This window comes from Schistocerca serialis, chromosome 8 (genome assembly GCF_023864345.2).
Source record: "Schistocerca serialis cubense isolate TAMUIC-IGC-003099 chromosome 8, iqSchSeri2.2, whole genome shotgun sequence".
NCBI classification, from domain to species: Eukaryota; Metazoa; Arthropoda; class Insecta; order Orthoptera; family Acrididae; genus Schistocerca; species Schistocerca serialis.
In genome coordinates this window covers 240,529,483-240,544,867 of record NC_064645.1, presented here as the reverse complement: position 1 = coordinate 240,544,867, position 15,385 = coordinate 240,529,483, and the positions used below count along the sequence as shown (strand labels likewise).

At 37.2% G+C, this 15,385-nt stretch overlaps 1 protein-coding gene across 1 annotated transcript in view; it reads right to left on the bottom strand.

Moving 5' to 3' along the window:
* Positions 1-14,511, bottom strand: part of LOC126416950 (neural-cadherin-like) — a 154,475-nt gene extending 139,964 nt beyond the window's left edge. Inside the window, exons 1-2 of the mRNA XM_050084830.1 lie at positions 14,281-14,511; positions 7,391-7,558 (exon numbers count right to left, since the gene is read on the bottom strand). Of these exons, the coding sequence (XP_049940787.1) occupies positions 7,391-7,558; positions 14,281-14,511 (399 nt within the window). The remainder of the gene's footprint in view (positions 1-7,390; positions 7,559-14,280) is intronic.
* Between the last annotated feature and the right edge of the window lie 874 nt (positions 14,512-15,385).

Sequence of the window (15,385 nt, the reverse complement as noted above, 5' to 3'; positions counted from 1 at the left end):
CATCAATGCGTTTAACTGTCGCAGTGGCGGCGAGTGGCTGTTGTGGTGGCTGCAAAATCTGTGTCATTTGTCCTGCATTGAAGCGGCTCTCCCTCAGAGCCTGGAAATGAAGTCGCTCTGTCGCGTGCGGGGATCAAGGTGTTCTCTACTGAGTGCTCCCAGCAAGAATTGCACTTTCGTTCTTCCTTTATGGGAGTGGCCCTTGTGCATGGCCTGCCAGTGTGGCCGAGTGGTTCTAGACGCTTCATTCTGGAACTGCGCGACCGCTACGGTCGCAGGTTCGAATTCTGCCTCGGGCATGGATGTGTGTGATGTCCTTAAGTTAGTTAGGTTTAAGTAGTTCTAAGTTCTAGGGGACTGATGACCTCAGATGTTAAGTCCCATACTGCTCAGAGCCATTTGAACCACTTGAACCTTGTGCATGGTTTTGATCGCCAATAATAGCGGTTCTCCCAATTGCCAACGAATCACATATGCTCTAATAAGGCAGCAGTCTCCGTTCCATACTCAGTTTTAATATGATTAACCAGTAGTGGGGATTTTGACTGTTGCAGCTCAGAAATGGACAGCATCTGACTCCCACTGACTTCCTATTTAGTGTTCTAGCCAATTAGACCTCCAGAATTTATTTATATTAGCTAATGGTTGCTGCTCTCACTGTTTGTGAGCAAGAGTTACCTTGGTGCCAAACAGGTAGTCGCTGGTGCCATGCTCCAAGCAAAAAGTGGATGATGACCTCTCCTCATTGCACTTCACGGATCTTATCTCTGAACTGTCCCTTGCCCAGCATTTCACAGAACACGGGACTCCTGTGAGGTTCAGTTTTTATCGATTCTGCTTACCCTGTCACTGTGAGCTTGTGACGCACCCATGGCACCAGCGGACACGCCATTTATACGTCTTTTACTGCTCGATGGCCTCCCATCACTTAGGATGCAAATTCTCTTGACACCCGAAAAGCATAGACGGCACCTGTATGGCTGTCCCTGCCGACACACAATACACTGGACTTAGCGTTTTCCTACCTGGCCTCTCGCTTCCCCCGGTGCTGACAGTACGCGCCTTTTGAAGAAGACCCTTGGCCCCATCGGGACTAATGATCCGACCCTGGCCATCTCTGCTCTGCTAGACTTCATCAACAAACACTCAATAAGACTTTCAGCTGCTTATTCAAAGAATCGTCCAGAAGAAAAAATTAACATAGAATGTTTCTAGTTAGATATTCCAATCAATAAAGTTTACTTTCTCTATAGTCGTACTTTCATTTCTCGATAAAAATTGATTTAGATTAGACGAGTTAATCAGTTTAATGGATTTTGACTCTGAGGCATTGCAGTTCTGATAAAAATGGTCGTGTATCAGTATGTGAGTGACAGTGATAACAGGCCTCGCACTGGCTGAGAGAGTGGCAGAGTCGAGCACATGATGGACACTGTGGACAGGTTCAAAACATAAACACAATATAAAACACACTTCGTGTTTCTCATTACTACATCTGAATCGGATCGACCAAAAACGAGTTAGTATTAACTCCTCTTCTAATTAACCTTTATTACATAGGCGGCTCAGTGGTAAAGTATCGACTACGTTTCCAAAAGCTGTGTGTTTGATTCCTGGTCAGTCCTAGGATTATTAAACTAAGCTCCGTCCGAACAGGCCTCAGAAGGCCCAACGGTACCGACCGACCACGGTGTAATCCTCAGCCAATAGGTGGTACTGGATGTAGATATGGAGGGGTATGTGGTCAGCACATCGCTCTCTCAGCTATTGTCAGTTTTCGTGAGTGGAGCCGCTACCTCTCAATCAAATAGCTCCTCAGTTTATCTTATAACGTCCAAGTGCACCACACTTGACAACAGCACTCAGCAGATCCAGATGGCACACATCCAAGTGCTAGCCAAACCGGACAGCGCTTTACTTCGTTGATCTGACGGGAACTGGTACTACAACTGCAGCAAGACCCGTTGACCCTAGAGTAATTAACTGTCACTTATAACTGGTTATGCATGCAAGTGAAAAATGCCGAGTGCACTGTGGTTGGGAGTCGACGTTAAACTTGTTTATTTCCTGTTTAAACACTAATTTTAAATATTAGCCGAGGAAAATGAATGTTAAACTGTTGCTGAATGATTGGAGAAGGACGAAAAGGGAAGGAAACATTTTATTAATAATTTTGAAAAATAAAGTTTCGTATAATCTATAAAGAACGTCCGAGCCACCACCCATCTTCGCATTACATGGAATCCAATACCTGGAGACTGGTGTGCATCAAGCTGATGAGCGGAATAATGGTTTAAAAGACACGGCATCCATATACATTATTGTCTCGCAAGAACGGAAGAAAATCGTGAGACTGTATTATACTGGGTGCATCAAAAAGGACTTTATAAGTTCGAAAATTCATACAAACGACTTACAGACTTAACATCTTCAACTTTTGTAGTCCTGTCTTCCTCAGTTGCTTGTAATATTACGGAATATTGATAATTTTTACTTATGGACCGTCTGACAGAAACTGAATTTTAGTGCCATACGCGTTGCGTCTTTATTTTCTGCAAGGCATCATCAATGACCTGGAATATGTACATATGTTTGCTAATTAATTTACATTTTGGTCTCTGTACCTATAGGTATAGGAAATCGTCCACGCAACCTGTAAGTACAGTTCAAAACATTACTACTGAATAGGAAATACCAACCACCAGAACTGTTTATAACCTATAGGTACAGTGATCAAAATGTAAATTAAATAGCAAACATATGTACGCATTCCAGGCCACTGGTGATGCCTTGCAGAAAATAAAGGCGAAACGCGCATTGAACTAAAATTGTACTTTATTCAGTCACTGTCAGACGGTCCATAAGTACAAATTATCAATGTACCGTAAGACTTACAGACTTAGTCTTGACATCATCTTGAAGGTACATAGATAAAGTTTTGATTTACGTGGTCCGCTAGTACAGAGTCAGCCTATCATAAGCTCTAGCAGTAATTGCAGCAAAGGTAGCTGCCTTTACCAGTCCTAAGTGTACTAGTAGTGTGTTTTCGTTTCAAGAGTTGAAGTATGCGACAATTTTCATACAGATTTTGGTAAAGATTTTCCCAGAAGGCATGTATCTGATGACGATGTAGAGCAAGTGACACGAAGCTATGTGAACAGTCCTACAAAATCGACAAAGCGTGCATCTCGAGTGCTGAGCACCAAACATACGACTGTTTAGCGTGTGTTAAGAAGATGTTTGTATTTGAAACCAAACAAGTACACAATGGTGCAAGTACTAAAATACAATGATAGAATTAGTTGTAAGGACTTCTATGTGTGAATGGCGGATGGATGAAAATTAAGATTTCATTTGGTATATTATGTTTAGTGATGTGATGAGTCGTCTTACCATTTTAGTGGTAATGTTAATAAACACAACTGTAGAATTGGGGCACTGAATTTCCACGAAAATCATTGGAATGCCAACATGATAGTCCAAAGTTGGAAGGGTTTCGTGCATTGAGCAAGAGAAAATGTCACAAACCTTTCTTTTCCAAGAGAACTATCAATGGAATAACGTATTTAGATATACTGGAAAACTTCTTAATCCCCAGATTGACGTTGATAACCAAGAACGCAGCATATTACTAAAGATGGCGTATCACAAATTTCCTAAATGTCCACTTTCCAGGAAAGTAGATGGAAGGTCGTGTGCCAAGTGCATGTCCCACATGTTTACCGTACCTGACTTTTTTTTTTTTTTTTTTTTTTTTTTTTTTTTTTTTTTTTTTTTTTTTGGAGGGTTTGTCAAGCCTTGTTTGTTCCATCCTTATCGCCCACTCTACCACAGTTCAGAGTTAGACCCTACCTCTCAACTGAAAAGTCACACCTGATATGCTGCAACAAGTTTGGCAGGAAATGGACTATAGATGGGATGAGTGCCCCGTAACCAATGGAAGTCTCATTGAATCTGTTTAGGTGTAAGGTGAAAAATGATACATTTAGCTATAAAATGAGAAAACCACATGAACAAATGAATACGAGTTGTCAATGTTGTAAAGTCCTTTTTGATACACCCGATTGCGTTGTGTTCGTTCTGCACTGAACAATTTATAGTTGCATCACAGCTACTGCAGTTATCTTTTACTATTTTTCTCAGATTGTTACGAACTGATTTTTACGACGTGCAGTGCCTGTATTATTATTTGGAGAATATACTGAGATTTTACATGGTGAACTGCAAAATACTTTCCTTTTGTTTTCAGTAATTTATTGCAGAGTGCAGTTTTTTAATTGCCATGTGAAGCTGAGACAATTAGTAATTGTTTGTTTTGTCATTTTGTATTTCGTAGTTGTTAGCGGCGGTCAGGGCGGTGAAACATTTTTCAATGCAACCAGTTGCGAATCCTTGAGCCGTACATACGATTTTTATCTGATACATTAATTTTCACAGGGCAGTCATTAAATTGGGTCATATATAGCTGTGATTCACCAGAGTAGAATAACTTTAGCGATTTGGACTGAATAAAATTTAAATTAAATTCGTTTTATAAAGGAAGGAAGCTTCCACAAGTGTAGATATCTGTATAACTGGCCAGGTTACAACATTGGAGGCTGGCCATGTGTGAAAATCCTATAGCCTCATACATCGTATCTTTTACTGTTTATTGGCATTCTAAACTTATTTTTTAGTTTCGCTGCATATTGACTATGTAGATAGTCAGTCAGCATCAGACGATTAAGCTGTGTTACGCAGTAAGGATAATTTTTGCCTGCTGGTAGTGTTTTTTTGTATTCTCGTTGCTGTAGTGTTGCACATGCGCTGGAAGTAATTTCTGAATCGGCATCAGTTGATTGACATCGTTCTTGAGATGACGAAGTGTTGAAACGTGTGTGTTTGGATCTCACGAGGGTTAAATTGCATTCATCTCGAGACTACGTTCATTTGCTAAAAACATTCAATGGCCAAGATGGCAGACTCTGCTGTCGTCTTCAGGTCTAAAAAATCTTTTTGTTATGAAACGTCTTCAATCTACTGTGGACCTCAGGCCAAGTAGTCATGTGGATGAATATCAGCACATCATAAAAGGTTTGTCATGACTAAAATATTTAAAAACATAAAGCATCTAGTGCAAATGACTATGTGAGAATGACCTTTACTGGTATACAGATCACTCCCATACAATCATGTGAATTTAATTACTAGTGCTGCACATGGTCGTGACCATTTGTGCAAGGTAATTTATGTTTTTAAATATTTTAGTTACGAAAAAACCTTTTATAATGTGCTGAGTTTTATCCATATGACAATTTTGCTTGAAGTCAACGTAAAATTGACGCGTTCATGAGAAAAATATTCTTTGGGACCTGAAGAGGATAGCAAAGCCTGTCGAAACTGGTTGTTTTAAATAAAGAAATGTTTATGCGATCTCGGGTGTTAAACGTTTTCACCAAGTAAAACACATCGCTCGTTCTGTCTTCTCAAAATGAGATAAACTGAATCAAGACTTTGTTCAGTTTAATTACTTAATCCACAACACAGTATCCCTGAGGTTTCAGTGTGAAGAAAATTGTGTGTGTGTTGTGGTATGGGACTTTTCTGAATCAAAGTATGGGTTGATCTAGTTTTCAGGGATGGAACAATTCCAACTATAAATAATACAGTTTGTGATTCGTTATTAAGTGGTGTCAATTAAATCTTTTGTTGTCCGGTTCGTAATAAGGAGAAGACACAAGTTTGGAATAATGCAGATTGTCCGCAATAATGTTCATGTAGTATACAGCTATTATGGTGCCTTGCATTACTACCACAGGCCCCATGGGATAAAAGCTTTAAAAGGCTGACATTCTCCGTACGAAACGCAAAGGCAATTGAGAAGAAAAAGCATGCACTACGGGAAACCTTTTCTAGCAGACCGCCCGTGCATTTCGGGGAATATCGCCAACAGAATCAGCTGCGAAGAGGCAATGTGTCAATAAAAAAAATGTTCAAGAAATTTGAAGAAACAACTGAATTAAGCTGGGCAGCAGGGAAGAAAAAGCGGCCTGTTACCATGGCAGTTGTTGATGAAGTTGCTGTGGCTGTAGTGCAGCACATGCCTCAGTTCCTGCAGCAATTGCTCGAACTGTGTCATGGAAATTCTCTCCCCCCATGGTAAACAGTTCAAAAGATTTTGCAGCGCATTTTGCCCTGGTATTCGTACAAGATTCAGAATGCGCACCAAATGCAGCCCCAAGATAGTCTACAACACCGTGGTTTCGCCCCCCCCCCCCGTTTTTTGTAGCGTTTGGCAATGGATGACATGTGACTGGGGAATATTCTTTGGAGAGGCGAGGCACACTTCGCTCTTCATGGCGCCATCAATGCGTTTAACTGTCGCATATAGGATTCTACTTGTGCAGGAACATCCGCTGCACTCAGCTTACGTGACTGTGTGGTGTGGTTTAACAAGCTCCTTCATTCTTGGTCTGTTTTTCTTCGAGGAGACGTGACACCTATGGGGCCTTTAGATTTACAGTGACCTCCTCGTGCAACAAGCGATTCCAGGTTTGCAGGAAAGCAACAGAGTCCAAACCATTATCTCCACGCAAGATGGGGGACTCCAAATGTCGCTTGCCAGGTGAAAGGTTTGTGTCGAGAAGTCGTCGGTAATAACTGCATCATGTCTAGGCAGTTTCAAGACATCTGGCTTTCCGGATCACCCGGCCTAAATCCATATGACCTCTGGGTGTGTTTGAGGATGGCATACCGCGACATAGCACTCTGATTACACTTGATGTGCTGTGAGCAACAGTCGAACATGACATGTTATGGACGCAGAATGTTGGTAAGTCAGGAGACTATAATAAATTCATGTAACTTGTGACCATATCCTAATAAATGTACTAGAACCACCTTTATCATGTATTTGGCCGTTCCTCCCATTTCTCCTGCACCCACACCACATGGTGACTGCTTAATGCATAATTTTTTCACCTAGCGGCAGGAAATGGAACTATTATTTTTTCAGCATGCTCCGAGAGCGCACCGATTAACGGACATACGTACGATGTTTCAGCATCCTGCGATGAATGCAGCCCGCACTGCAGCATTCAAGAACACCGTCAGTTTAATTACAAGCACCGGGTACTTTCCTTGCTGCGGCATGTGTCCGCAATGCCATGAGGAGGCGGTGGACAGATGTCATAACGTTTTGGCTCATCATTGTGTGAGAAACAGTGGGATGGGTACGACGGCAAGCTGGCCATTCTTTACAGGGTTCTCTCCACCTACTGTGAGTAGTCGCATGAGATGAGAAAGTTGGTCATGCAATAGGGACTTTACATGCTAAAGCCTCAATTGTGCTGAATGCGATGGTTTACGGCAAGCGATATTCTTGGAACAGACAGGGCAGCAGCAGACTGACCGTAATGATAGTCCTGGGCAGGTGAGCTGGGTCCTCCTCCTCCTGCAGCTCTGCGCGGTACACGGCCTGCTGGAACACTGGCGGCTCGTCGTTGGCGTCCAGCACCCTCACCAGAAGCCCTGCCCTCGAGCTCTCCTTCCCAGACACCGCCACCAGCTGCAGCTCATACTGTCAAAACACACAGCACATCTCAAATGCGTCCAACATCCATTAACAGACAGGCCTCTAAAAGTGGTCAAAAGTGGAACGGCATCTGTACTGCATGAGATACTTGTGATAATTCGGCAAATTTGTGCAAAGCCATGTGCTCCCCATACAGAACTTCCGTATCATGAATCACTGGCGCGATAAGGGTACTAAGCGATTGGGAAAAAAGAAATATCGTCCCCGATTTCAAGAAAAGTCACCAACAGAAGTAAATAAGTATATCATAAAATTCATTCGCAAATGGCGAATGAGGTCCCACAACAGCTATGCATTTCATGCGAAAGCCAAGGCAACCTGACGAGAAAAATAAATGTCTCTCCCTGTGTGGGAATCACGTAGATGTGCAGGTGCTATGGGAGCAGTTACTTGGACAAATGGAGAATTACGTCAGTCGCGTGCTTAGATTGCACAGTGGTTAAGCCCACTACTCGCGACGAGTGGTAAATCCAGCTTCGAGTCCCGATGCACTACAAATTTTTGTATGTTTCTAGTATATAGTATAGCTGTTGTGGTACCGAATTCGGAATTTTCGAATGCATTTCATGTTGTAATACGGAAACTGGTCGTTAGCAGTGTTTGTTCCTTCGGACATGAATGCAAGTCCGAAGGAACACTGCATCGAACTATACAGACACTGTTGAAAACAGGCACTGCACTAATTTTAATATTTACAGCCTATATCACTCGCTTCAGTCTGTTGCGGAATTACAGGAAGTGGCTTTACACGCGCTTTATGACTTTTTGCGACAGGGGAAATCTTTTCTCTAAAAAGCAAAATGGATTCCGCAAACACAGATATTGCGAAACACAGCCCGCTCTGACCATCCATGAAATGCAGTTTAACGTAGACAAATGGGTCTGGGATAGTGCCGTGTTTCTCGATACGGCTCTAAACAGTCATTCAGTGAAAATAATGAAATCTCACTGAGTAGCAGATCAGTCGTTCTGTCCCTTTTTCTTGTCAGTGTTCCATATCTGGTACTTTCCTCGCCGATTCTGCGGGGAATTTCCTCAATCATTACCAGTCAATCTAATTTTCAGCGTCCTTCTATGGCATGACATTTCAAAAACGTTGATTCTTTTTTATTTGCGATTTTCCCAAAGCCCTAGATTCATTTCCTTACAATTCTATGCTAAACGTACATTCTCAGAAAGTTCCTCCTCAGACTAAGGCCGATATTTGATACTACCAACTTACTTTGGTCGTGAAAGCACTCTTTGCCTGTGCTGGTCTGCTTTTCATGTCCTCCTTGCTTCTTTCGTCCAGTGTCATGTTACTCCTAAGGGACAGAATTCCTATACTTCTTGCTCACCACTTTTGTTTGTCTTTTCAGTAATCTCATATTTACTACTGCTCATTACTTCTGTCTTTCGTCGGTTTACCTGTACTGCTTCAATCATTCCAGTCAACAGGCTCCTTAATTCCTCTTCGCTATCACTGGGGATATCAATGTGATCAGAGAATCTTACACCCGTTCATCCTGAATTATAGTCCTTCTCCTGCAACTTTCTTTTATTTCCGTCACACATTCTTAGATGTCTAGACTGAACAGCAGTGGCAAATGACCGAGTTCCTGTGTTACTCCCTTTTTAATCCGAGCATTTCCTTCTTTAGCTAACATTCTTATTCTATCCTTTTCGTCTTTGTAAATTGTGAATCCTTTAGGTTAAAATAATTTTTCAGAGAATTTAGAACATTTTGCGCCATTCTACGTGACCAACCGCTTTTTTTAGGTAGACAAATCCTCAATGTGTCCTGAGTAGTATATATATGAGAGTTCTGGACCAAAAAGAATATTTTTTTAGGATTTGCCTGATATAAAACCAAGATTATTGAAATACTTTATGCTAATAACTATCAAAAACATATGCAATTGTCATTTAGTTGTTATATCATATATTCTAATGGTGATTATACAAAAACCTGTTATGTAGACAGGTAAAGATGCAGGAAAAAGTTCGTTGAAGTCAATAATGTAAAGAAGCTGCAGAAATGTATGACCAAAATGTTTCAATGATAATGACAAATGAATATAATATAAACTTTAAAATTTCAAAACTTGTTTTATTTGTGAAAAAGAATTTACTAAATGAGGAAAAAGTAAGAGATCATTGTCAGTTAACAGGGAAATACCAAGGAGTTTCACACAAAGATTGTAATCTTAACTATAAAAATCCTTAATTTATTCCAGTTAATATTTGTAATTTAACAACTTATGATGTCTATCTGTTTATCACAGAACTGGCATTATATAATCAAGGTATTGACAATATTCCAATTAATGAACAAAAACATTTTTCTTTTAGTAAAACATTTGTAGATGGGTTAACATTAAGATTTTTGGATATGTTTAAATGGATTTCCTCAAGTATTGGTAAGTTACCTTCTAATCATAAAAAAGAACAATTTAAGGAAATGTCAAAATATTTTAAAGGTGAGCAATTAGATTTAATAATTAAAGGAGGCATTTATCATTACAAACATATAGATTCTGAAGAAAATTACCTAAAAATAATTTTTTTGATACTAAATAAATTGATTTAATCGGATGCCTATTAGTATCATGCAAAACCAATTTGGAAAAAAATTCGATATTAAAAATTTAGATGAATATACAAGACTATATAATAAGCCAGGCTTTTTAACACCAGTGGATATTTTCGAAAATTTTAGAGGCATAAGTATTAAATCTAACAAACTCACTCCAACTTGGTATTCACTGCACCAGGGTATCTTGGATTTTTTTAAAGTGACAAATTTGAACTAGATTTATTAAACAATTATGACAGGATTTACACTTGTAGATGGATTAACATTAAGATTTTGAATATGTTTAAATTTATGGCCTCAAGTATTGATAAATTGGTGGTTGAAATTCTGAAAATATGAAAAGATAAGTTAAATCAAAAAATAAATATCTGAAAATTTTGAACCAGAAAAACAAATAAGATGTGCAAATAATAAATATGGTTATACTATATGTAAATTTTTACCATTTAAAAATTTCAAGTGATTAGATCAATAATGTCTTAATTCTACAGAAATAAAAAACCTAATGATAATAAATATGATTATATGTTAGAAGTGGATTAAGAAATTCCAAAAAATTACATGACTTACACAAGGATTTATCATTAGCACCAGAGGGAGGTAATAAATTATCAAGGAGGTAATAAATTATCAACAACATCGATCAATAATGAAAAATATATTATACCTTATAGATATCTTAAATAATGTTTAAAACTCAGATTAAAATTAACGAGAATTCATAGAAGCTTGTCGTTTGAACAGTCAGAGTCGTTGAAAAATACATTGATCTTCATAAAGATATGAGAAAAACTACAACTAACAAATTAGAAAAAGATTTTTAGAAACTAATGATCTACCATATTGTTGATAAAATTATGCAAATACTAGAAACTGACAGAATATTTAAATAATAACAAATCCAGATAAAAAAACTGAGATGGATTCAAAACCAACTTATGATGATACTACACTATTTTCAGAAAATCTAGTAACATTTCATATGAAAAACTATAGTAAATTTCAATAAACCAATTTACATTGGAATGAGCATTGTAGATATTTCAAAAATATCAAAAATAAATATTTCAAAACTAATTTCATTATAATGTATTGAACCAAAAATAAGGTTTAAAATATTGATTTATGTTATATGGATACAGATTCTTTTATTTATGACATAAAAACTAACAATTTTTACAATGATATGAAATCACTGATAAACGAATTTGACACAAGTGATTATTCAAAAGCTAATTTTTTTCACTTTCAACAAGAAAACAAGCGAGTTTTAGGAGAGGAAAAGATGAAAATTGTGGAAAAATTATGTTAGAACATGTTACCTTAAGATCTAAAATGTATGCCTATAAAGTAAAAGACAAAGAATATAAAAGATCTAAAGGTATGAAAAAGTCAGTTGGAAAAACGAATTTACTTCTGATGATTATAAAAATTGTTTAAATGATAAAAGAATGTATGAAAATGAGTTTGATTAGAGCTTTTAAACACAAAGTATATATAGTAGAAGGTAATAAAATTGTTTTAAGTTCTGATGATGATAATTGTATTACACTACGAGATGGAATAATTACTCTACCAAACAGTAATTATAAAATTAAAGAATTAAAATGTGATTAATTGATTTTAGAGATCAGTTATAATATTTTTGATGTTATGATAAATGTTAATGTTTTTTCATATTTATTTTACAAACAAATTTTCCACATAATCATTCATCCTTTTGATAATAATTCTCTTTACATTTTTGATAGTCAAAATATTTAATTTCTCTTTCTGAATGACATCTAAGAATATATTTGAAAGATCTTTTAATCTCTTTTTTATAATTTTCAGAAGTACATGTTTATTATTTCAATTACTGATAAGTTCTTTTATATGTTGTAATTTATTTTCTTTACATCATTTTTGTTTCATTTTTATACACCAGTGCAAGTCTCATGAAGGTGAATTCCTTCGGTCAATTTTTATTTAGTTTGAATTTCTTTTTCTTGGTTACACAATATGCAAATGACTTTATTTTTACTCTCATTTATAATGAAAAATGTATAGGAACTAAACAAAATAATTGTTTTATAAATTTTATAAATATATGTAGAAGCATCTTTGGATCTTAAAAATGTAAATCATACATAATGATAAACAAGTTTCTAAAATTATTGATGAAATTAATGAAACAAGGTTTAAAGCCAAAGATGTGGGTAAACTTCTAGAATTTACAAACACAAGAAATACAATATAAGATCATTTTAGAGAAAAGTATGTGAAAAAGTGTAGGGGTTTGAGGGGTAAAGGTTCACTGCTCTTACACTCAAACACAAATGAACCAGGATAACACCCTTTAATCATGAAGTACAAACTGTCTTTAGAAGAAATTTTTCATAATGGATTTATGAAGAACTTTTACTATCAATTAGAAAACATGGTAAATATAAAATAAAGTATAATGTAAATAACTCTGTGGAGGTCAAATAAATCATTACAAAGATCTAAATAAAATTAAAGATAATTACATAAAAATATCAGCTGGAATATGTGATAGAACTATAGAAATTTTATATGAAAGATATGAACAAATAAGTAGTTTATTACCACATGTTGCTTCTCAATTAACTGGTGAAAATATAATAACTGCTTTAGTTATTTGAAAATAAAATGATTCTAAATATGCTTACTATGTTATTTGAAAACAATTTAAAAATGTTGGAAAAGAATCAAATGTTATCAGAATTGTTAGGAATTTTTAAAAATGAATTACATACGTAATTCAATAATTTCATTCCAAAGATTGATAGAAAGATTGGATATTGTTTGCTATATACTCTTTATAATGGCCACTTTTTGCCTATACATGTCGTCTCATTCTATGGTGTCACCTAATGGTGAAAGCATCTTCCAAAAAATTATTTTCTACGTAAAGTTGTGTAAAGTGAAGTTGCATTGGATTGGAGATGATTTTGTTTCAGCCTTATATGACGCATACTTATTTGTTGCTTATATGTGAGAAACTATCTAAATGTGTCGAAGTATGTAAATGAAGTGACTTACAAAATTTATTTTAAATAAGAAGCCCACCCTATTCTAACGGGAAAAAGATGAGAAACAGCTGAAGAATGCTCCTGTTGGAGCGAATATGCCCCTCTTTAAGAGACTCTGTCAGAAAAGCAGGGAACCAGCTATCTCAATCCTCATTCCGCCTTCCTAGTCAAAAATTTTGTCATTCGCGCGTGTTTGTGTCAAAAGCGATTGGCAGGTGAATTTTTAATTAATTTTTTTGGCTCATTAGTAACTGCATCGAGACCATACAAACAATTACAGTAATTAATTAAAAAAATTATAAAAACTCTCAGCGCTTTAGCATGTCATTTTCGTTAAAGGTCCGTTCATGTATTTATAACTGTGTTCCTTCTCTCTGTGATTTCTCTAAAATCTGCCTTCGCTATCAAACAGCACCCGAAGACGATGGTGGATTGTTCTGGACGACTTTTGCTTAAAAGTAGGGAACCTTTTGCCATGCCAAGTGTCCTAACAATCTTACAATGAATAAAGACACCAAATAAAACATACATTGGTTAGTGATTACAGTGTATTATGAAATATAAACACAATTAGAAGTGCACTTACATTGTGACTTGAATTATGCAATTACGAGTGCCGTTTGGTTGTAACTCGTGAGTAAAATAATGAAATAATTTAGTATTAATGGCGGTTTGCCACATATGCCCGATCTGGACAAAATCTAGAAAACAAAAGGTGCCTCTTAATCATCTGACGATCAAAAATCTTCAAATGTTTCCAGGGGCTGCAGACATTATTTACATAGACGTGGACTATATCTATGGCTCAAATTATTTATTTGCTTACTTATAATTACGTTTTCCTCTAATAAAAGCTCAGCATGCAAGTGTGTCTTTAAAAGCTGCCCTTACGCTAGCAAGATGTTTGGAGTTACGTTATTGTCATTCCCTCAACCTGTTCTTTCAGCTCTCGTTTATTCCATTACTCCATTTTTATACTGAAAATTTCCATTTCCGTACATTTATCGTTATATTTTTTGTGTCCTCACAGTCCTCGGGGCGGCGTACCTGAGGAAATCTTTTTGGTTTCTAAGCCATATTGTTACAAAGGATAAAACCTCATGTTTTCGACAGCTGTTTCTGTTATCGTTGTTACCTCTGTTGAGTGTCAGAACTGGTATGGCAGAAGTGCCCGGAGCCTTCCTGAACATACATGGGAGCGGGTCAGCTTCTGGTAGCAACGACACGCCAAGGGAGCTGGCGACGTCAGGTTGCACCAAGTCTAAGGCTGCCGCTCTCGCCCCTCCACCAATGACAGTCATCCTCATTTGATTTTTGAGAACATTCATCGCGGAGAAAATGAGCAGTCTAACTAAAATACTTTCAAAGAAGGATTAAAAACAGTCTTGACCGCAATGAAGTATTTATTTGCAAGGATAACCGGTTTTGATCAAAAAGTGACCACTTTCAGATCATTTATACCATGATGATAGGCGGCGGCGATACGCGGAACAGATTCAGCAGTTGACGTTCCTGGAGCCACGACAACTGTACCATTCATCGCCACCACCACTCATCACTGCACAAATGGTATCAAAATGGTCACATTCTGACCGAAACAGGGTACCACTGTAAATAAATATTTCATTGCAGTCAAGATTGTTCTCAATGCTTTTCTAAACCATCCTTATTAACTTCCATAAGGTGTCTTAATCCCGCTCCTGTGTCATACCCTCGATGTAGATAACATTGTTGCAGTTTTCTCTTGTCTCGGCCGCCCTCATTATAAAGAAATCCCAGTATGATGAGGCATGGGGCCCTCCCTTACTTTTTAAAAATTAATTTTGTGTTTGTTTTCAAAGAAACTTTCAGCCATTATGAATTTCTCGAGTTCCAGTTGACGTAGGTGGTGCAGGTAGAATTGTGTGCATGACGGAGGTTGAAAAGTGGGAGAATTTTAGTTATCATTAATTAATTTTAATATGCAGTAGTGTATATTATGGCACAGACTATAAAAATCTCAACTAGGTAGAATCCTCAGAGTTGCCGATTATCAGTGTACTAGAGGAGAATGGTGCTAATGAACTTAATTTCGTCAACTTATCTTTGTTCGACGACGAACTTCTTATGTTCTAGAATTCAACTTTCACTCTGCAGAGGCGTGTACGCTGATATGAATTTTCCTGGCAGATTAAAACTGAGTGCCGGTCCGAGACCCGAACA